Source organism: Bombina bombina, chromosome 1 (assembly GCF_027579735.1).
Source record: "Bombina bombina isolate aBomBom1 chromosome 1, aBomBom1.pri, whole genome shotgun sequence".
NCBI classification, from domain to species: Eukaryota; Metazoa; Chordata; class Amphibia; order Anura; family Bombinatoridae; genus Bombina; species Bombina bombina.
In genome coordinates this window covers 11,833,332-11,858,029 of record NC_069499.1, presented here as the reverse complement: position 1 = coordinate 11,858,029, position 24,698 = coordinate 11,833,332, and the positions used below count along the sequence as shown (strand labels likewise).

Genomic DNA, 24,698 nt, shown 5'->3' with positions numbered 1-24,698 from the left:
CATACAGACACAAGGCAGCCAGGCTAGGCAAGGCCATACAGACACAAAAGGTAGCCAGGCTAGGCAAGGCCATACAGACACAAGGCAGCCAGGCTAGGCAAGGCCATTCGGACACAAGGCAGCCAGGCTTTGCAAGGCCATACAGACACAAAAGGTAGCCAGGCTAGGCAAGGCCATTCAGACACAAAAGGTAGCCAGGCTAGGCAAGGCCATACAGACACAAGGCAGCCAGGCTAGGCAAGGCCATACAGACACAAAAGGTAGCCAGGCTAGGCAAGGCCATACAGACACAAGGCAGCCAGGCTAGGCAAGGCCATTCGGACACAAAAGTTAGCCATGCAAGGTTAAATAGCAATGACATCAACTGTCATAAATATGTGAAAAGTTAAAGGTTAAAATCAGAATACAAATAAGTGTGTTATTTGGGGCCACACAAATATTATAGAGTTAAACGTTGCTCTACTAGCGCTATAAGGAGAAAAGAATTCTCTCATATATGAGTGAGGCTTAAGGAGTCGTCTGGTGAATAAGCAGTGTATTTATGTTATCTAAATAAATATGGTAAGGGAGGTCAAATGCTTATGGATATCTAGGGGGGCGCAATAAGGTAACAAGCGCACCCCTCAAGTAAGCTCTACCAGTTAGGTTTAACTTAACAGCAATATCAGCATTGTTTGCCCCAACGATTATAGGTCAAGGCTAGTATTGTGCCCCACGACTGCAGCCTTGAAAATGTATTTCAATTACTGGATATGACCGACAGGTCTGTGTAGCAACGTTATATTATTACCCCAAGGATAATTCTTTTGTATCAACACTATTCTTAAAGTGGATCCCAAAAACACAATATTACACTATATACAAAAAAGTCGCTTCTCTAGCAAGGAAGGGAAGTAATTCCCCAAATCGTGCCCAAATAGATTGAGTATTTTTAGCTTAAAAAACAGGGGGAGTGTGGGGTGTATAGAACGATATAGTGTTTAACACTGTAAGTCACGTAAATAATGGACACCGGGACCAACGTTTATCAGGGTCCCGCACTATGTGGCTATTCAGCTCTTAAGTTTTGGATAGTAATTGCTGCCCATTACATTCTATCAATATGATCTATTAACGAGATTGAGCGATGTCCGTCAATGTACTAAACCCCATTCATTATCCACAATTATTTTAAGCTAAACTGCCGATAATCGGCCACCAATAATTATTAAATCTGATGCGCGTTTCGCCTACTGCTTTGTCAAAGGCGCCGAACATCCGTCGTGCCTGCTCTTTTAAGGCCAAACCAGCCAATCAAAAAAGGGGTGTGTGTATGTCACATGGTGAGAGTAACCAATCAAAGAGCGTCAATGACGTAATTCAGGTCAGATGTATGGGATTGGGCTAAAATACGTAAGAGGTGTCTGGTGTTGCTAGCCAATCGGATAACGATCTCAGTCGTAATGTAAACAAACATCTAGGATATTGGTGCTTGTCCTGTCAGAAAACAGTTACGATGTAATCGTATATAGTGATCAAAGGGTTCTTTCATAGGTTACATAATATAGGCATATTAAACGAGGATTGACCGCCATTGTACAGATACTATATCATGTACGGATAAAAGACTACTTATAATTCAGCATGCAAATGGATATTGACAGGTATTACTATTCAGACATCAATAATGCGATTGCTATAGTACATGTTGGACTATGAGTTTGTCCTAAATACAGACCAGTAAACAGCTCTGATTAATTGAGATTTAGGCCTGACATATTCAATTCCTGGACTATTCCTAATGTTATTTATATATGTTTATTCGGATTTATATTTCATTCCCTACATAGGAAGATAAATTATTTATAACTAACACACCATGAGTAATCCTATGTAGTGATCAATAAATGTTTATTATCTCATCATATTTCATGTATGTGTATTGTAAGATTCATATTAGATTTACCACTTCTATGCTGAAATATAAGGACTCGTTGTGAACCAACCATTAGAAGACCTACTGATCTTTATGGCTTATACTATTAGATGGAATCTAATTAGTCAGGACAGTATACCCAATATAATATGATAAATATGTATGATTCAGTCTTACCAAGAGTATTTTTAATTTTTTCTCTTATTTAAGATACGTGTATTTGTATATGCTATACTGATGTTAGGTTTGTGTATTTAACTATATGAAGTATACCAGGTGCTCAGAGCTTGTCCCTCCCTTGTTGGTCATATCCAGTAATTGAAATACATTTTCAAGGCTGCAGTCGTGGGGCACAATACTAGCCTTGACCTATAATCGTTGGGGCAAACAATGCTGATATTGCTGTTAAGTTAAACCTAACTGGTAGAGCTTACTTGAGGGGTGCGCTTGTTACCTTATTGCGCCCCCCTAGATATCCATAAGCATTTGGCCTCCCTTACCATATTTATTTAGATAACATAAATACACTGCTTATTCACCACACGACTCCTTAATCCTCACTCATATATGAGAGAATTCGTTTCTCCTTATAGCGCTAGTAGAGCAACGTTTAACTCTATAATATTTGTGTGGCCCCAAATAACACACTTATTTGTATTCTAATTTTAACCTTTAACTTTTCACATATTTATGACAGTTGATGTCATTGCTAGGGGTATTTGACATTTGACATAAGTGTACTCACATTGGGACATGAGGAATGTATGTGAACAAATATAGACCCTACGGTATATTTAACATTTAACATAAATGTACCCACATTGGGGCATGAGGATCTACATGTGAATAAATACAGACCTTATGATATATCACTTGACAATAGATAACCTATTATCCTCACATGTGTGATATATGGCAGTGGGCAATTTGCCTCTTTGCACATATGATTAATAACAAATACACCCTATTTTAATTTTCACATATATTTTATTTTTATTTTTGGCAACTCAATAAAAGTTACGTTTTAAATCATTTTTTTTTCCTAGGGCCCACTCTGATATATATTTGGTCACCTAGGCTCTCTAATCAAGTGTGCCACAAGATACCTTCTTTCTTTTTCTCTTATATTTTTAAGGTTAAATAGACACAAGGCAGCCAGGCTAGGCAAGACCATATAGACACAAGGCAGCCAGGCTAGGCAAGGTTAAATAGACACAAGGCAGTCAGGCTAGGCAAGGTTAAATAGACACAAGGCAGTCAGGCTAGGCAAGGTTAAATAGACACAAGGCAGTCAGGCTAGGCAAGGCCATATAGACACAAGGCAGCCAGGCTAGGCAAGGTTAAATAGACACAAGGCAGCCAGGCTAGGCAAGGTTAAATAGACACAAGGCAGTCAGGCTAGGCAAGGTTAAATAGACACAAGGCAGTCAGGCTAGGCAAGGTTAAATAGACACAAGGCAGTCAGGCTAGGCAAAGCCATATAGACACAAGGCAGCCAGGCTAGGCAAGGTTAAACAGACACAAGGCAGTCAGGCTAGGCAAAGCCATATAGACACAAGGCAGTCAGGCTAGGCAAGGCCATATAGACACAAGACAGCCAGGCTAGGCAAGGTTAAATAGACACAAGGCAGTCAGGCTAGGCAAGGTTAAATAGACACAAGGCAGCCAGGCTAGGCAAGGCCATATAGACACAAGGCAGCCAGGCTAGGCAAGGTTAAATAGACACAAGGCAGTCAGGCTAGGCAAGGTTAAATAGACACAAGGCAGTCAGGCTAGGCAAGGCCATATAGACACAAGGCAGCCAGGCTAGGCAAGGTTAAATAGACACAAGGCAGCCAGGCTAGGCAAGGTTAAATAGACACAAGGCAGCCAGGCTAGGCAAGGTTAAATAGACACAAGGCAGTCAGGCTAGGCAAGGTTAAATAGACAAAAGGCAGTCAGGCTAGGCAAGACCATATATACACAAGGCAGCCAGGCTATGCAAGGTTAAATAGATACAAGGCAGTCAGGCTAGGCAAGGTTAAATAGGCACAAGGCAGTCACGCTAGGCAAGGTTAAATAGGCACAAGGCAGTCAGGCTAGGCAAGGTTAAATAGACACAAGGCAGTCAGGCTAGGCAAGACCATATAGACACAAGGCAGCCAGGCTATGCAAGGTTAAATAGATACAAGGCAGTCAGGCTAGGCAAGGTTAAATAGGCACAAGGCAGTCACGCTAGGCAAGGTTAAATAGGCACAAGGCAGTCAGGCTAGGCAAGGTTAAATAGACACAAGGCAGTCAGGCTAGGCAAGGTTAAATAGACACAAGGCAGCCAGGCTTTGCAAGGCCATACAGACACAAGGCAGCCAGGCTAGGCAAGGCCATGCAGACACAAGGCAGCCAGGCTAGGCAAGGCCATGCAGACACAAGGCAGCCAGGCTAGGCAAGGCCATACAGACACAAGGCAGCCAGGCTAGGCAAGGCCATACAGACACAAGGCAGCCAGGCTAGGCAAGGCCATACAGACACAAGGCAGCCAGGCTAGGCAAGGCCATACAGACACAAGGCAGCCAGGCTAGGCAAGGCCATACAGACACAAGGCAGCCAGGCTAGGCAAGGCCATATAGACACAAGGCAGTCAGGCTAGGCAAGACCATATAGACACAAGGCAGTCAGGCTAGGCAAGGCCATATAGACACAAGGCAGCCAGGCTAGGCAAGGTTAAACAGACACAAGGCAGTCAGGCTAGGCAAGGTTAAATATACACAAGGCAGCCAGGCTAGGCAAGACCATATAGACATAAGGCAGTCAGGCTAGGCAAGGCCATATAGACACAAGGCAGCCAGGCTAGGCAAGGTTAAATAGACACAAGGCAGCCAGGCTAGGCAAGGCCATATAGACACAAGGCAGTCAGGCTAGGCAAGACCATATAGACACAAGGCAGTCAGGCTAGGCAAGGCCATATAGACACAAGGCAGCCAGGCTAGGCAAGGTTAAACAGACACAAGGCAGTCAGGCTAGGCAAGGTTAAATATACACAAGGCAGCCAGGCTAGGCAAGACCATATAGACATAAGGCAGTCAGGCTAGGCAAGGCCATATAGACACAAGGCAGCCAGGCTAGGCAAGGTTAAATAGACACAAGGCAGTCAGGCTAGGCAAGGTTAAATAGACACAAGGCATACAGGTTAGGCAAGTCCATATAGACACAAAGCAGCCAGGATAGGCAAGGCCATTTAGAAACAAAACAGCCAGGATCAGCAAGGCCAAAAGCAGCTAAGATCGGCAAGGCCAGGCAAAAACACAAAGCAGCTGGGTTACAAAAGGCTAGACTGATACACAAAACAGCCAGGTTAGGTAAGGCCACACAGACACACACCCACAGCCTGACAACCAGGTTAGGCAAGGCCAAACCAGACACACACAAGAGACGGGTTCGGCAAGGCCAGACAGACATACAACAGCTGGGTTAGGCAAGGCAAGACAGGCACACATGATAGCCGGGCAAGGCAAAGCCAGAAAGCCAGCTGTTATGTGTGCCTGTCTGGCTTTGCCTTGCCCGGCTGTCATTAGATTACTTTATTGTCATTGCACAAAGTATAAAAACAAAGACAATGAAATGTAGTTAAAGGGACACTGAACCCAAATTTTTTCTCTCGTGATTCAGATAGAGCATGGAATTTTAAGCAACTTTCTAATTTTCTTCGTTCTCTTGCTATCTTTATTTGAAAAATTATGCATCTAAGCTTTCTTTTGGTTTAGGACTCTGGACAGCACTTTTTTATTGGTGGATGAATTTATCCACCAATCAGCAAGAACAACCCAGGTTGTTCACCAAAAATGGGCCGGCATCTAAACTTACATTCTTGCATTTCAAATAAAGATACCAAGAGAATGAAGAAAATGTTATAATAGGAGTAAATTAGAAAGTTGCTTAAAATTTCATGCTCTATCTTAATCACGAAAGAAAAAATTTGGGTTCAGTGTCCCTTTAAGCATCCAACCCAGACATAACAAAAAGTAGTATAAGGTGCATGAATTAGTGCAATTGGTAATTGACAGAATGAGGATGATTAAAGTATATGCATTGTGAAATATGTAATATCAATGATTTAAAAACAGAAATATGAGTAAACAGAAATGATGTGCAATATGAGTAAAATGTGTGCAGAAACAGTGACCCTTACAGTAAAAATAATTCTCATCACAGCACATCAAAATAATGAACCACAAATCAGTTTTAGTATAGGAAAATAATATAAAGTGCATAAGTATTACAAGCTAAGGAAGGACTAATGTATGTACATACAGTACATTATAAAGAATGTGATATCTAGAATTGAAGAGCAGTGTTATAATGTAAATAGCAAACAATGACTTCATACATCAGATGTGTACAGTATAAGTGTAATGTGTGCAACAAGCAGTAGTAGACAATGACTTCATACATCAGATGTGTACAGTATAAGTGTAATGTGTGCAACAAGCAGTAGTAGATAATGACTTCATACATCAGATGTGTACAGTATAAGTGTAATGTGTGCAACAAGCAGTAGTAGACAATGACTTCATACATCAGATGTGTACAGTATAAGTGTAATGTGTGCAACAAGCAGTAGTACACAATGACTTCATACATCAGATGTGTACAGTATAAGTGCAATGTGTGCAACAAGCAGTAGTACACAATGACTTCATACATCAGATGTGTACAGTATAAGTGTAATGTGTGCAACAAGCAGTAGTACACAATGACTTCATACATCAGATGTGTACAGTATAAGTGTAATGTGTGCAACAAGCAGTAGTACACAATGACTTCATACATCAGATGTGTACAGTATAAGTGTAATGTGTGCAACAAGCAGTAGTACACAATGACTTCATACATCAGATGTGTACAGTATAAGTGCAATGTGTGCAACAAGCAGTAGTACACAATGACTTCATACATCAGATGTGTACAGTATAAGTGTAATGTGTGCAACAAGCAGTAGTACACAATGACTTCATACATCAGATGTGTACAGTATAAGTGTAATGTGTGCAACAAGCAGTAGTAGACAATGACTTCATACATCAGATGTGTACAGTATAAGTGCAATGTGTGCAACAAGCAGTAGTAGACAATGACTTCATACATCAGATGTGTACAGTATAAGTGTAATGTGTGCAACAAGCAGTAGTACACAATGACTTCATACATCAGATGTGTACAGTATAAGTGTAATGTGTGCAACAAGCAGTAGTACACAATGACTTCATACATCAGATGTGTACAGTATAAGTGCAATGTGTGCAACAAGCAGTAGTAGACAATGACTTCATACATCAGATGTGTACAGTATAAGTGTAATGTGTGCAACAAGCAGTAGTAGACAATGACTTCATACATCAGATGTGTACAGTATAAGTGCAATGTGTGCAACAAGCAGTAGTAGACAATGACTTCATACATCAGATGTGTACAGTATAAGTGTAATGTGTGCAACAAGCAGTAGTACACAATGACTTCATACATCAGATGTGTACAGTATAAGTGTAATGTGTGCAACAAGCAGTAGTAGACAATGACTTCATACATCAGATGTGTACAGTATAAGTGCAATGTGTGCAACAAGCAGTAGTAGACAATGACTTCATACATCAGATGTGTACAGTATAAGTGTAATGTGTGCAACAAGCAGTAGTAGACAATGACTTCATACATCAGATGTGTACAGTATAAGTGCAATGTGTGCAACAAGCAGTAGTAGACAATGACTTCATACATCAGATGTGTACAGTATAAGTGTAATGTGTGCAACAAGCAGTAGTAGACAATGACTTCATACATCAGATGTGTACAGTATAAGTGTAATGTGTGCAACAAGCAGTAGTAGACAATGACTTCATACATCAGATGTGTACAGTATAAGTGTAATGTGTGCAACAAGCAGTAGTAGACAATGACTTCATACATCAGATGTGTACAGTATAAGTGTAATGTGTGCAACAAGCAGTAGTAGACAATGACTTCATACATCAGATGTGTACAGTATAAGTGTAATGTGTGCAACAAGCAGTAGTAGACAATGACTTCATACATCAGATGTGTACAGTATAAGTGTAATGTGTGCAACAAGCAGTAGTAGACAATGACTTCATACATCAGATGTGTACAGTATAAGTGCAATGTGTGCAACAAGCAGTAGTAGACAATGACTTCATACATCAGATGTGTACAGTATAAGTGTAATGTGTGCAACAAGCAGTAGTAGACAATGACTTCATACATCAGATGTGTACAGTATAAGTGTAATGTGTGCAACAAGCAGTAGTACACAATGACTTCATACATCAGATGTGTACAGTATAAGTGTAATGTGTGCAACAAGCAGTAGTAGACAATGACTTCATACATCAGATGTGTACAGTATAAGTGTAATGTGTGCAACAAGCAGTAGTAGACAATGACTTCATACATCAGATGTGTACAGTATAAGTGTAATGTGTGCAACAAGCAGTAGTAGACAATGACTTCATACATCAGATGTGTACAGTATAAGTGTAATGTGTGCAACAAGCAGTAGTAGACAATGACTTCATACATCAGATGTGTACAGTATAAGTGTAATGTGTGCAACAAGCAGTAGTAGACAATGACTTCATACATCAGATGTGTACAGTATAAGTGTAATGTGTGCAACAAGCAGTAGTAGACAATGACTTAATACATCAGATGTGTACAGTATAAGTGTAATGTGTGCAACAAGCAGTAGTAGACAATGACTTAATACATCAGATGTGTACAGTATAAGTGTAATGTGTGCAACAAGCAGTAGTAGACAATGACTTCATACATCAGATGTGTACAGTATAAGTGTAATGTGTGCAACAAGCAGTAGTAGACAATGACTTCATACATCAGATGTGTACAGTATAAGTGTAATGTGTGCAACAAGCAGTAGTAGACAATGACTTCATACATCAGATGTGTACAGTATAAGTGTAATGTGTGCAACAAGCAGTAGTAGACAATGACTTCATACATCAGATGTGTACAGTATAAGTGTAATGTGTGCAACAAGCAGTAGTAGACAATGACTTCATACATCAGATGTGTACAGTATAAGTGTAATGTGTGCAACAAGCAGTAGTAGACAATGACTTCATACATCAGATGTGTACAGTATAAGTGCAATGTGTGCAACAAGCAGTAGTAGACAATGACTTCATACATCAGATGTGTACAGTATAAGTGTAATGTGTGCAACAAGCAGTAGTAGACAATGACTTCATACATCAGATGTGTACAGTATAAGTGTAATGTGTGCAACAAGCAGTAGTACACAATGACTTCATACATCAGATGTGTACAGTATAAGTGTAATGTGTGCAACAAGCAGTAGTAGACAATGACTTCATACATCAGATGTGTACAGTATAAGTGTAATGTGTGCAACAAGCAGTAGTAGACAATGACTTCATACATCAGATGTGTACAGTATAAGTGTAATGTGTGCAACAAGCAGTAGTAGACAATGACTTCATACATCAGATGTGTACAGTATAAGTGTAATGTGTGCAACAAGCAGTAGTAGACAATGACTTCATACATCAGATGTGTACAGTATAAGTGTAATGTGTGCAACAAGCAGTAGTAGACAATGACTTCATACATCAGATGTGTACAGTATAAGTGTAATGTGTGCAACAAGCAGTAGTAGACAATGATTTAATACATCAGATGTGTACAGTATAAGTGTAATGTGTGCAACAAGCAGTAGTAGACAATGACTTAATACATCAGATGTGTACAGTATAAGTGTAATGTGTGCAACAAGCAGTAGTAGACAATGACTTCATACATCAGATGTGTACAGTATAAGTGTAATGTGTGCAACAAGCAGTAGTAGACAATGACTTCATACATCAGATGTGTACAGTATAAGTGTAATGTGTGCAACAAGCAGTAGTACACAATGACTTCATACATCAGATGTGTACAGTATAAGTGCAATGTGTGCAACAAGCAGTAGTAGACAATGACTTCATACATCAGATGTGTACAGTATAAGTGTAATGTGTGCAACAAGCAGTAGTAGACAATGACTTCATACATCAGATGTGTACAGTATAAGTGTAATGTGTGCAACAAGCAGTAGTAGACAATGACTTCATACATCAGATGTGTACAGTATAAGTGTAATGTGTGCAACAAGCAGTAGTACACAATGACTTCATACATCAGATGTGTACAGTATAAGTGTAATGTGTGCAACAAGCAGTAGTAGACAATGACTTCATACATCAGATGTGTACAGTATAAGTGTAATGTGTGCAACAAGCAGTAGTAGACAATGACTTAATACATCAGATGTGTACAGTATAAGTGTAATGTGTGCAACAAGCAGTAGTAGACAATGACTTAATACATCAGATGTGTACAGTATAAGTGTAATGTGTGCAACAAGCAGTAGTAGACAATGACTTCATACATCAGATGTGTACAGTATAAGTGTAATGTGTGCAACAAGCAGTAGTACACAATGACTTCATACATCAGATGTGTACAGTATAAGTGTAATGTGTGCAACAAGCAGTAGTAGACAATGACTTCATACATCAGATGTGTACAGTATAAGTGTAATGTGTGCAACAAGCAGTAGTACACAATGACTTCATACATCAGATGTGTACAGTATAAGTGTAATGTGTGCAACAAGCAGTAGTAGACAATGACTTCATACATCAGATGTGTACAGTATAAGTGCAATGTGTGCAACAAGCAGTAGTAGACAATGACTTCATACATCAGATGTGTACAGTATAAGTGTAATGTGTGCAACAAGCAGTAGTAGACAATGACTTAATACATCAGATGTGTACAGTATAAGTGTAATGTGTGCAACAAGCAGTAGTAGACAATGACTTCATACATCAGATGTGTACAGTATAAGTGTAATGTGTGCAACAAGCAGTAGTAGACAATGACTTCATACATCAGATGTGTACAGTATAAGTGTAATGTGTGCAACAAGCAGTAGTACACAATGACTTCATACATCAGATGTGTACAGTATAAGTGTAATGTGTGCAACAAGCAGTAGTAGACAATGACTTCATACATCAGATGTGTACAGTATAAGTGTAATGTGTGCAACAAGCAGTAGTAGACAATGACTTAATACATCAGATGTGTACAGTATAAGTGTAATGTGTGCAACAAGCAGTAGTAGACAATGATTTAATACATCAGATGTGTACAGTATAAGTGTAATGTGTGCAACAAGCAGTAGTAGACAATGACTTCATACATCAGATGTGTACAGTATAAGTGTAATGTGTGCAACAAGCAGTAGTAGACAATGACTTCATACATCAGATGTGTACAGTATAAGTGTAATGTGTGCAACAAGCAGTAGTAGACAATGACTTCATACATCAGATGTGTACAGTATAAGTGTAATGTGTGCAACAAGCAGTAGTAGACAATGACTTCATACATCAGATGTCTACAGTATAAGTGTAATGTGTGCAACAAGCAGTAGTAGACAATGACTTCATACATCAGATGTCTACAGTATAAGTGTAATGTGTGCAACAAGCAGTAGTACACAATGACTTCATACATCAGATGTGTACAGTATAAGTGTAATGTGTGCAACAAGCAGTAGTACACAATGACTTCATACATCAGATGTGTACAGTATAAGTGTAATGTGTGCAACAAGCAGTAGTAGACAATGACTTCATACATCAGATGTGTACAGTATAAGTGCAATGTGTGCAACAAGCAGTAGTACACAATGACTTCATACATCAGATGTGTACAGTATAAGTGTAATGTGTGCAACAAGCAGTAGTACACAATGACTTCATACATCAGATGTGTACAGTATAAGTGTAATGTGTGCAACAAGCAGTAGTACACAATGACTTCATACATCAGATGTGTACAGTATAAGTGTAATGTGTGCAACAAGCAGTAGTACACAATGACTTCATACATCAGATGTGTACAGTATAAGTGTAATGTGTGCAACAAGCAGTAGTACACAATGACTTCATACATCAGATGTGTACAGTATAAGTGCAATGTGTGCAACAAGCAGTAGTAGACAATGACTTCATACATCAGATGTGTACAGTATAAGTGCAATGTGTGCAACAAGCAGTAGTACACAATGACTTCATACATCAGATGTGTACAGTATAAGTGCAATGTGTGCAACAAGCAGTAGTAGACAATGACTTCATACATCAGATGTGTACAGTATAAGTGTAATGTGTGCAACAAGCAGTAGTACACAATGACTTCATACATCAGATGTGTACAGTATAAGTGCAATGTGTGCAACAAGCAGTAGTAGACAATGAAAGTCTTTATGTACTAACAATTCATTGACAGCAAAGTGCAAATCAGATAGTGAGCAGCAAATAAGAGAAATGGTGCGAGTTAAGAAAAATGTAAATAATGAGCAGCAGTTGTAGTGTGAGGTAGTTTAGATATGAGATTAAATAGTCAATAAAAGGAGTTAAACATTTTTTAAAAACTAGGAGTTTGTGTTCAGTAGTCATGTGTGCCTGTCTTGCCTAAGCTGTGTGTCTGGTCTGGACTAAGCCGGCTGTTGTATGTGCCTGGTCTAGTCTAACCTAACCCTGCTGCCGTATTATGTCTGGTATTGCCTAATCCAGCTGTTGTATGGGTTAGGAAAGGACAGACAAACACACATGACAGCCAAGACAGGGAAAGACAAACAGACACAAACAGCCAGGATATGCATGAACAGACAGATACAACAAAGACAGATTATGTAAGGACAAAAAGAAACAAGACAGAAGGGTCAGGCAAAGTAACCAGACAAAAGACAGCCATGCTAGTCAAGGACAAACAGACACAAGGCAGCCAGGTATGGAAGTCCTATTAAGAAAGGAAAGATAGACACAAGACAGCAAAGCCAAACATGCAGATTTCAGATTGGATAGTCAAGGAGAGACACAAGAAAGACAAAACGCAGCCAGGTAAGGCAAGGACAGACAGACACAAGACAACGACACATGGCATCAGCATTAATCATGGACAGATGGGAGGAAGGTTAAAAAAAATAGATACATTCTGGGCAATTATATGTGTTTACCAACTAACATAAACAGTGGATAGAAGCAGCATATGGGACAGACTTTACTGAAGTCAGGTCAATCCTACAAAGTCTGAGATACATAAGGTAGCTGGGTCAGACATGGATGAAATAAATGAATATATTAACGGTGACCAGGTGGGATAAGCAGCCTCTCCCACTAAAATATACAGGGCACACATTGCCTTTTCACCTAAGCAGCCTCCACTGATTTTCTGTCAAATCCAATTCCAGTGGGGGATTCACAATGGATGTCTTTAGCCTTTTTACTCCGCTAGTCCCTGGTGCATGCTCATAGGAATCTGGAACATAGGGAAATGGTCAATGACACATGGATGCAAATACAAGTTGTAGGTCGTGAAGCATGCAACAATGTTCTACCTGCAATAAGCTGCTCCAGACGGATACGCTCATGGGCTGCATGCTGATCCACCAGCACTAAGAGGTTTCCTTCTGGAAATTAAGATACTACATAAAGAGGGAGAACTAATAATGGGGGCACCTACAACACAAGTATCTGTAATGCTGGGGAAACCTAAAACCAATGGTGACACACAGTAATGGTATATACTATGGTACCCTCCTGAAACACAGGTACTAGAAGCTTCCAGGGCAGAAATCATTAATCCAACACTATTCCCGCCACTACCTGATTCTGTGCCGTCGTCCATCTCAGTCTTCATCAAGCATGCAATGAACTTATTATCCACCTGCTGAAGAACCTGCAGGAAGAAAACCATAACTACATACACAGAGCAGTCACACTAGGGTCTCTCTATGCCAAATAATCATTAAACAATAAAACTGGACCCCCTTATGTACCCTCACCTGCCAACGTATGCTTAAAACAGTTGGACAACAGTGTGTAGTATCAGTGAGAACATAAGTTTGCCAAAGAGATTATGTGGCTATGTGTAATATTAACATTTGCTTTTGAGTAAAATGTTTTGAGCTAGATTACAATTAGTGTGCTGTTGCGTTGGTTTATCGCGGCTCTTTACACGCATCAGAAAAAGCGCACGTATTACAAGTTGAAAATAAATGCATTTGCTTGAGCGCAATTTTATTTAACATGCATAGGGTTAGCACATCTTCAGACCTCTGGTTAACTGTTACAAGAGACAAAAAAAGTTGCACAAAACACATCAAAAACAGAATTTATGTTTACCTGATAAATTACTTTCTCCAACGGTGTGTCCGGTCCACGGCGTCATCCTTACTTGTGGGATATTCTCTTCCCCAACAGGAAATGGCAAAGAGCCCAGCAAAGCTGGTCACATGATCCCTCCTAGGCTCCGCCTTCCCCAGTCATTCGACCGACGTAAAGGAGGAATATTTGCATAGGAGAAATCATATGATACCGTGGTGACTGTAGTTAAAGAAAATAAATTATCAGACCTGATTAAAAAAAAAACCAGGGCGGGCCGTGGACCGGACACACCGTTGGAGAAAGTAATTTATCAGGTAAACATAAATTCTGTTTTCTCCAACATAGGTGTGTCCGGTCCACGGCGTCATCCTTACTTGTGGGAACCAATACCAAAGCTTTAGGACACGGATGAAGGGAGGGAGCAAATCAGGTCACCTAGATGGAAGGCACCACGGCTTGCAAAACCTTTCTCCCAAAAATAGCCTCAGAAGAAGCAAAAGTATCAAATTTGTAAAATTTAGTAAAAGTGTGCAGTGAAGACCAAGTCGCTGCCTTACATATCTGATCAACAGAAGCCTCGTTCTTGAAGGCCCATGTGGAAGCCACAGCCCTAGTGGAATGAGCTGTGATTCTTTCAGGAGGCTGCCGTCCGGCAGTCTCGTAAGCCAATCTGATGATGCTTTTAATCCAAAAAGAGAGAGAGGTAGAAGTTGCTTTTTGACCTCTCCTTTTACCAGAATAAACAACAAACAAGGAAGATGTTTGTCTAAAATCCTTTGTAGCATCTAAATAGAATTTTAGAGCACGAACTACATCCAAACGTTCCTTCTTTGAAACTGGATTCGGACACAAAGAAGGCACGACTATCTCCTGGTTAATGTTTTTGTTAGAAACAACTTTCGGAAGAAAACCAGGTTTAGTACGCAAAACCACCTTATCTGCATGGAACACCAGATAAGGAGGAGAACACTGCAGAGCAGATAATTCTGAAACTCTTCTAGCAGAAGAAATTGCAACCAAAAACAAAACTTTCCAAGATAATAACTTAATATCAACGGAATGTAAGGGTTCAAACGGAACCCCCTGAAGAACTGAAAGAACTAAATTGAGACTCCAAGGAGGAGTCAAAGGTTTGTAAACAGGCTTGATTCTAACCAGAGCCTGAACAAAGGCTTGAACATCTGGCACAGCTGCCAGCTTTTTGTGAAGTAACACAGACAAGGCAGAAATCTGTCCCTTCAAAGAACTTGCAGATAATCCTTTCTCCAAACCTTCTTGAAGAAAGGATAGAATCTTAGGAATTTTTACCTTGTCCCAAGGAAATCCTTTAGATTCACACCAACAGATATATTTTTTCCATATTTTGTGGTAGATTTTTCTAGTTACAGGCTTTCTGGCCTGAACAAGAGTATCAATGACAGAATCTGAGAACCCTCGCTTTGATAAGATCAAGCGTTCAATCTCCAAGCAGTCAGTTGGAGTGAGACCAGATTCGGATGTTCGAACGGACCTTGAACAAGAAGGTCTCGTCTCAAAGGTAGCTTCCATGGTGGAGCCGATGACATATTCACCAGGTCTGCATACCAAGTCCTGCGTGGCCACGCAGGAGCTATCAAGATCACCGATGCCCTCTCCTGATTGATCCTGGCTACCAGCCTGGGGATGAGAGGAAACGGCGGGAATACATAAGCTAGTTTGAAGGTCCAAGGTGCTACTAGTGCATCTACTAGAGTCGCCTTGGGATCCCTGGATCTGGACCCGTAGCAAGGAACCTTGAAGTTCTGACGAGAGGCCATCAGATCCATGTCTGGAATGCCCCACAATTGAGTAATTTGGGCAAAGATTTCCGGATGGAGTTCCCACTCCCCCGGATGAAATGTCTGACGACTCAGAAAATCCGCTTCCCAATTTTCCACTCCTGGGATGTGGATTGCAGACAAGTGGCAGGAGTGAGTCTCCGCCCATTGAATGATTTTGGTCACTTCTTCCATCGCCAGGGAACTCCTTGTTCCCCCCTGATGGTTGATGTACGCAACAGTCGTCATGTTGTCTGATTGAAACCGTATGAACTTGGCCTTTGCTAGCTGAGGCCAAGCCTTGAGAGCATTGAATATCGCTCTCAGTTCCAGAATATTTATCGGGAGAAGAGATTCTTCCCGAGACCAAAGACCCTGAGCTTTCAGGGGTCCCCAGACCGCGCCCCAGCCCACCAGACTGGCGTCGGTCGTGACAATGACCCACTCTGGTCTGCGGAAGCTCATCCCCTGTGACAGGTTGTCCAGGGACAGCCACCAACGGAGTGAATCTCTGGTCCTCTGATCTACTTGTATCGTCGGAGACAAGTCTGTATAGTCCCCATTCCACTGACTGAGCATGCACAGTTGTAATGGTCTTAGATGAATTCGCGCAAAAGGAACTATGTCCATTGCCGCTACCATCAAACCTATTACTTCCATGCACTGCGCTATGGAAGGAAGAGGAACAGAATGAAGTATTTGACAAGAGTTTAGAAGTTTTGATTTTCTGGCCTCTGTCAGAAAAATCCTCATTTCTAAGGAGTCTATTATTGTTCCCAAGAAGGGAACCCTTGTTGACGGAGATAGGGAACTTTTTTCTACGTTCACTTTCCACCCGTGAGATCTGAGAAAGGCCAGGACAATGTCCGTGTGAGCCTTTGCTTGTGGAAGGGACGACGCTTGAATCAGTATGTCGTCCAAGTAAGGTACTACTGCAATGCCCCTTGGTCTTAGCACCGCTAGAAGGGACCCTAGTACCTTTGTGAAAATTCTTGGAGCAGTGGCTAATCCGAACGGAAGTGCCACAAACTGGTAATGCTTGTCCAGAAATGCGAACCTTAGGAACCGATGATGTTCCTTGTGGATAGGAATATGTAGATACGCATCCTTTAAATCCACCGTGGTCATGAATTGACCTTCCTGGATGGAAGGAAGAATTGTTCGAATGGTTTCCATTTTGAACGATGGAACCTTGAGAAACTTGTTTAGGATCTTGAGATCTAAGATTGGTCTGAATGTTCCCTCTCTTTTGGGAACTACGAACAGATTGGAGTAGAACCCCATCCCTTGTTCTCCTAATGGAACAGGATGAATCACTCCCATTTTTAACAGGTCTTCTACACAATGTAAGAATGCCTGTTTTTTTATGTGGTCTGAAGACAATTGAGACCTGTGGAACCTCCCCCTTGGGGGAAGCCCCTTGAATTCCAGAAGATAACCTTGGGAGACTATTTCTAGCGCCCAAGGATCCAGAACATCTCTTGCCCAAGCCTGAGCGAAGAGAGAGAGTCTGCCCCCCACCAGATCCGGTCCCGGATCGGGGGCCAACATCTCATGCTGTCTTGGTAGCAGTGGCAGGTTTCTTGGCCTGCTTACCTTTGTTCCAGCCTTGCATTGGCCTCCAGGCTGGCTTGGCTTGAGAAGTATTACCCTCTTGCTTAGAGGACGTAGCACTTGGGGCTGGTCCGTTTCTGCGAAAGGGACGAAAATTAGGTTTATTTTTGGCCTTGAAAGACCTATCCTGAGGAAGGGCGTGGCCCTTGCCCCCAGTGATATCAGAAATAATCTCTTTCAAGTCAGGGCCAAACAGCGTTTTCCCCTTGAAAGGAATGTTAAGCAATTTGTTCTTGGAAGACGCATCCGCTGACCAAGATTTTAGCCAAAGCGCTCTGCGCGCCACAATAGCAAACCCAGAATTTTTCGCCGCTAATCTAGCCAATTGCAAAGTGGCGTCTAGGGTGAAAGAGTTAGCCAATTTGAGACCATGAATTCTGTCCAAAATCTCCTCATAAGAAGAATCTTTATTGAGCGCCTTTTCTAGTTCATCGAACCAGAAACACGCTGCTGTAGTGACAGGAACAATGCATGAAATTGGTTGTAGAAGGTAACCTTGCTGAACAAACATCTTTTTAAGCAAACCCTCTAATTTTTTATCCATAGGATCTTTGAAAGCACAACTATCTTCTATGGGTATAGTGGTGCGTTTGTTTAGAGTAGAAACCGCCCCCTCGACCTTGGGGACTGTCTGCCATAAGTCCTTTCTGGGGTCGACCATAGGAAACAATTTCTTAAATATAGGGGGAGGGACGAAAGGTATGCCGGGCCTTTCCCATTCTTTATTTACAATGTCCGCCACCCGCTTGGGTATAGGAAAAGCTTCGGGGGGCCCCGGGACCTCTAGGAACTTGTCCATTTTACATAATTTCTCTGGAATGACCAAATTCTCACAATCATCCAGAGTAGATAACACCTCCTTAAGCAGGGCGCGGAGATGTTCCAATTTAAATTTAAATGTAATCACATCAGGTTCAGCTTGTTGAGAAATTTTCCCTGAATCTGAAATTTCTCCCTCAGACAAAACCTCCCTGGCCCCCTCAGACTGGTGTAGGGGCACTTCAGAACCAATATCATCAGCGTCCTCATGCTCTTCAGTATTTTCTAAAACAGAGCAGTCGCGCTTTCGCTGATAAGTGGGCATTTTGGCTAAAATGTTTTTGATAGAATTATCCATTACAGCCGTTAATTGTTGCATAGTAAGGAGTATTGGCGCACTAGATGTACTAGGGGCCTCCTGTGTGGGCAAGACTGGTGTAGACGAAGGAGGGGATGATGCAGTACCATGCTTACTCCCCTCACTTGAGGAATCATCTTGGGCATCATTTTCTCTAAATTTTGTGTCACATAAATCACATCTATTTAAATGAGAAGGAACCTTGGCTTCCCCACATACAGAACACAGTCTATCTGGTAGTTCAGACATGTTAAACAGGCATAAACTTGATAACAAAGTACAAAAAACGTTTTAAAATAAAACCGTTACTGTCACTTTAAATTTTAAACTGAACACACTTTATTACTGCAAATGTGAAAAAGTATGAAGGAATTGTTCAAAATTCACCAAAATTTCACCACAGTGTCTTAAAGCCTTAAAAGTATTGCACACCAAATTTGAAAGCTTTAACCCTTAAAATAACGGAACCGGAGCCGTTTTTATATTTAACCCCTTTACAGTCCCTGGTATCTGCTTTGCTGAGACCCAACCAAGCCCAAAGGGGAATACGATACCAAATGACGCCTTCAGAAAGTCTTTTCTATGTATCAGAGCTCCTCACACATGCATCTGCATGTCATGCTTCCCAAAAACAAGAGCGCAATAGAGGCGCGAAAATGAGGCACTGCCTATGATTAGGGAAAGCCCCTAGAGAATAAGGTGTCCAATACAGTGCCTGCCGGTTATTTTACATAATTCCCAAGAATAAAATAATTCCTCAAAGCTATGAAGTATAAAATATGCTTATATATCAATCGTTTTAGCCCAGAAAATGTCTACAGTCTTAAAAGCCCTTGTGAAGCCCTTTTTTTCTTTATGTAATAAAATGGCTTACCGGATCCCATAGGGAAAATGACAGCTTCCAGCATTACATCGTCTTGTTAGAAATGTGTCATACCTCAAGCAGCAAAAGTCTGCTCACTGTTTCCCCCAACTGAAGTTAATTCCTCTCAACAGTCCTGTGTGGAAACAGCCATCGATTTTAGTAACGGTTGCTAAAATCATTTTCCTCTTACAAACAGAAATCTTCATCTCCTTTCTGTTTCAGAGTAAATAGTACATACCAGCACTATTTTAAAATAACAAACTCTTGATTGAATAATAAAAACTACAGTTAAACACCAAAAAACTCTAAGCCATCTCCGTGGAGATGTTGCCTGTACAACGGCAAAGAGAATGACTGGGGAAGGCGGAGCCTAGGAGGGATCATGTGACCAGCTTTGCTGGGCTCTTTGCCATTTCCTGTTGGGGAAGAGAATATCCCACAAGTAAGGATGACGCCGTGGACCGGACACACCTATGTTGGAGAAAATACATTTAAAAATACAGTTACACTTAATAAAAATTATTTAAAAAAATATTGAAGGTCTCAGGGTTAGAAAGAAAAAAAAGGGCTGCAAAATAGAGACACATATGTACACATGTCCAAAATATGTATAGGTATATATATATATATATATATATATATATATATATATATATATATATATATATATATATATATATATATATATATATATATGTGTGTGTGTATATAATTATATATATATATATATATATATATATATACACATACAGGGAGTGCAGAATGATTAGGCAAGTTGTATTTTTGAGGATTAATTTTATTATTGAACAACAACCATGTTCTCAATGAACCCAAAAAACTCATCAATATCAAAGCTGAATAGTTTTGGAAGTAGTTTTTAGTTTGTTTTTAGTTATAGCTATTTTAGGGGGATATCTGTGTGTGCAGGTGACTATTACTGTGCATAATTATTAGGCAACTTAACAAAAAAACAATATATACCCATTTCAATTATTTATTTTTACCAGTGAAACCAATATAACATCTCAACATTCACAAATATACATTTCTGACATTCAAAAACAAAACAAAAACAAATCAGTGACCAATATAACCACCTTTCTTTGCAAGGACACTCAAAAGCCTGCCATCCATGGATTCTGTCAGTGTTTTGATCTGTTCACCATCAACATTGCGTGCAGCAGCAACCACAGCCTCCCAGACACTGTTCAGAGAGGTGTACGGTTTTCCCTCCTTGTAAATCTCACATTTGATGATGGACCACAGGTTCTCAATGGGGTTCAGATCAGGTGAACAAGGAGGCCATGTCATTAGATTTTCTTCTTTTATACCCTTTCTTGCTAGCCACGCTGTGGAGTACTTGGACGCGTGTGATGGAGCATTGTCCTGCATGAAAATCATGTTTTTCTTGAAGGATGCAGACTTCTTCCTGTACCACTGCTTGAAGAAGGTGTCTTCCAGAAACTGGCAGTAGGACTGGGAGTTGAGCTTGACTCCATCCTCAACCCGAAAAGGCCCCACAAGCTCATCTTTGATGATACCAGCCCAAACCAGTACTCCACCTCCACCTTGCTGGCGTCTGAGTCGGACTGGAGCTCTCTGCCCTTTACCAATCCAGCCACGGGCCCATCCATCTGGCCCATCAAGACTCACTCTCATTTCATCAGTCCATAAAACCTTAGAAAAATCAGTCTTGAGATATTTCTTGGCCCAGTCTTGACGTTTCAGCTTGTGTGTCTTGTTCAGTGGTGGTCGTCTTTCAGCCTTTCTTACCTTGGCCATGTCTCTGAGTATTGCACACCTTGTGCTTTTGGGCACTCCAGTGATGTTGCAGCTCTGAAATATGGCCAAACTGGTGGCAAGTGGCATCTTGGCAGCTGCACGCTTGACTTTTCTCAGTTCATGGGCAGTTATTTTGCGCCTTGGTTTTTCCACACGCTTCTTGCGACCCTGTTGACTATTTTGAATGAAACGCTTGATTGTTCGATGATCACGCTTCAGAAGCTTTGCAATTTTAAGAGTGCTGCATCCCTCTGCAAGATATCTCACTATTTTTTACTTTTCTGAGCCTGTCAAGTCCTTCTTTTGACCCATTTTGCCAAAGGAAAGGAAGTTGCCTAATAATTATGCACACCTGATATAGGGTGTTGATGTCATTAGACCACACCCCTTCTCATTACAGAGATGCACATCACCTAATATGCTTAATTGGTAGTAAGCTTTCGAGCCTATACAGCTTGGAGTAAGACAACATGCATAAAGAGGATGATGTGGTCAAAATACTCATTTGCCTAATAATTCTGCACACACACACATACATACATACATATACATACACACATCTATATAAGTGTACATATGTATTTACAGACATATATATACACACACACACATATATATATATATATATATATATATATATATATATATATATATATATATATATATATATATATATATATATATATATCTGTATATGTGTAGTGTACATATGTATTTATATAAGTGCATTGAAGCCCTTTGCAGTTAAAGGGACATAATACTCATCTGCTAAATCACTTGAAACTGATGCAGTATCACTGTAAAAAGCTGACAGGAAAATATCACCTGCGCATCTCTATGTAAAAAAGGAAGATATTTTACCTCACAATCTCCTCAGCTCAGCAGAGTAAGTTCTGTGTAAAAAGTTATACTCAGCTGCTCCCAGCTGCAGGTAAAAAAATGTAAAAAAATGAAGAAATGAACAGCAGCCAATCAGCATCAGCAGTGCTGAGGTCATGAACTCTTACTGTGATCTCATGAGATTTGACTTAACTCTCATGAGATTTCATAGTAAGCTTCCTTTACCTGATTGGTGAAATAATATGAGAGTGCACGATGCTAGTCCCTTCAGATGTCCCAGGACAAACACACAAAAATGCTGCTTAGAAATCCTTTACAATGGGAGGTGGCTACTGAGGAACTTTTGAGGTAAAATATCTTTCTTTTTTACATAGAGATGTTCAGGTGATATTTTCTAATCAGCTTTTTACAGCTATGCTGCATCACTTTCAAGTGTTTAAACATTTGGGTATTATGGCCCTTTAAGTAGATTAAAACATGTAAAATCATATTTAAGCAATATTCATTTTTCATAAAGTGTTATAGTTTAGTCAAGTGTAACAGTTATCCAGAGCTACCCCGACGTGCGTTAAATTAAATTGCACTCGAGTGATAGCATTTCATTTCAACTTGTAATACGCTCACTACTTCCGAAGCGCGCAGCCGCGACAAACCCCTTATCGCTCCTGAGCAACAGTTAGAGCACCACCCGTAGGTATTTTCCTAGAAGAAGATTTAGTGATCCAAGTACCAGACAACCCTGATACCTCTATTTTCCATCATAGTTACGGCTATAATAAATGTTGTATGTGTTACAGTTCCTTTTAACACATAATTATTTCATGTTTGATAATGAGTATGATCTGCAAATGAAGCAATGAGGGTGAAATTTGCCCCAGCTTTTGCCAACATATTTGTTGCATGGTAGAAACTGTCACACATCTATTAATCCTTGGTATGAAGAGATCACTTTTTTTGTTTGTTACATAGAAAACCTATTTGTAGTAAAAAATGAATTGGATGACAATTTATTCCAAGAATATCTGTCCTATTTAAATTACAATAGTTTAGGCCTAAAACTCACTGCAAGTTATAGCAATGAAGAAATAAATTACTTAGAACAGAACAAAATAACATTACAAAAACCTATAGAAACCCCACTGCTGGAAACACCATCTTACAAGCTACTTCACAGCACCGAAACACTTAATACAGTTTGTCCTAAGGGCCAGTTTATAAGACTCAGAAGGAAACACCATCTTACAAGCTACTTCACAGCACCGAAACACTTAATACAGTTTGTCCTAAGGGCCAGTTTATAAGATTCAGAAGGAAACACCATCTTACAAGCTACTTCACAGCACCCGAATCACTTAATACAGTTTGTCCTAAGGGCCAGTTTATAAGACTCAGAAGGAACACCATCTTACAAGCTACTTCACAGCACCCGAATCACTTAATACAGTTTGTCCTAAGGGCCAGTTTATAAGACTCAGAAGGAAACACCATCTTACAAGCTACTTCACAGCACCCGAATCACTTAATACAGTTTGTCCTAAGGGCCAGTTTATAAGACTCAGAAGAAACACCATCTTACAAGCTACTTCACAGCACCGATCACTTAATACAGTTTGTCCTAAGGGCCAGTTTATAAGATTCAGAAGGAAACACCATCTTACAAGCTACTTCACAGCACCTGATCACTTAATACAGTTTGTCCTAAGGGCCAGTTTATAAGACTCAGAAGGAAACACCATCTTACAAGCGACTTCACAGCACCCAAACACTTAATACAGTTTGTCCTAAGGGCCAGTTTATAAGACTCAGAAGGAAACACCATCTTACAAGCGACTTCACAGCACCCAAACACTTAAAACAGTTTGTCCTAAGGGCCAGTTTATAAGACTCAGAAGGAAACACCATCTTACAAGCGACTTCACAGCACCCAAACACTTAATACAGTTTGTCCTAAGGGCCAGTTTATAAGACTCAGAAGGAAACACCATCTTACAAGCTACTTCACAGCACCGATCACTTAATACAGTTTGTCCTAAGGGCCAGTTTATAAGACTCAGAAGGAAACACCATCTTACAAGCTACTTCACAGCACCGATCACTTAATACAGTTTGTCCTAAGGGCCAGTTTATAAGACTCAGAAGGAAACACCATCTTACAAGCTACTTCACAGCACCCGAATCACTTAATACAGTTTGTCCTAAGGGCCAGTTTATAAGACTCAGAAGGAAACACCATCTTACAAGCTACTTCACAGCACCCAAAACACTTAATACAGTTTGTCCTAAGGGCCAGTTTATAAGATTCAGAAGGAAACACCATCTTACAAGCTACTTCACAGCACCGATCACTTAATACAGTTTGTCCTAAGGGCCAGTTTATAAGACTCAGAAGGAAACACCATCTTACAAGCTACTTCACAGCACCCAAACACTTAATACAGTTTGTCCTAAGGGCCAGTTTATAAGACTCAGAAGGAAACACCATCTTACAAGCTACTTCACAGCACCGATCACTTAATAC

General features: G+C 40.4%; 1 protein-coding gene across 1 annotated transcript in view; it reads right to left on the bottom strand.

Moving 5' to 3' along the window:
• Nucleotides 1–24,698, bottom strand: part of MLH3 (mutL homolog 3) — a 139,426-nt gene that overhangs the window by 31,296 nt on the left and 83,432 nt on the right. Inside the window, exons 4-6 of the mRNA XM_053697026.1 lie at nucleotides 13,666–13,738; nucleotides 13,398–13,469; nucleotides 13,210–13,318 (exon numbers count right to left, since the gene is read on the bottom strand). Coding sequence (XP_053553001.1) covers nucleotides 13,210–13,318; nucleotides 13,398–13,469; nucleotides 13,666–13,738 — 254 coding nt within the window. The remainder of the gene's footprint in view (nucleotides 1–13,209; nucleotides 13,319–13,397; nucleotides 13,470–13,665; nucleotides 13,739–24,698) is intronic.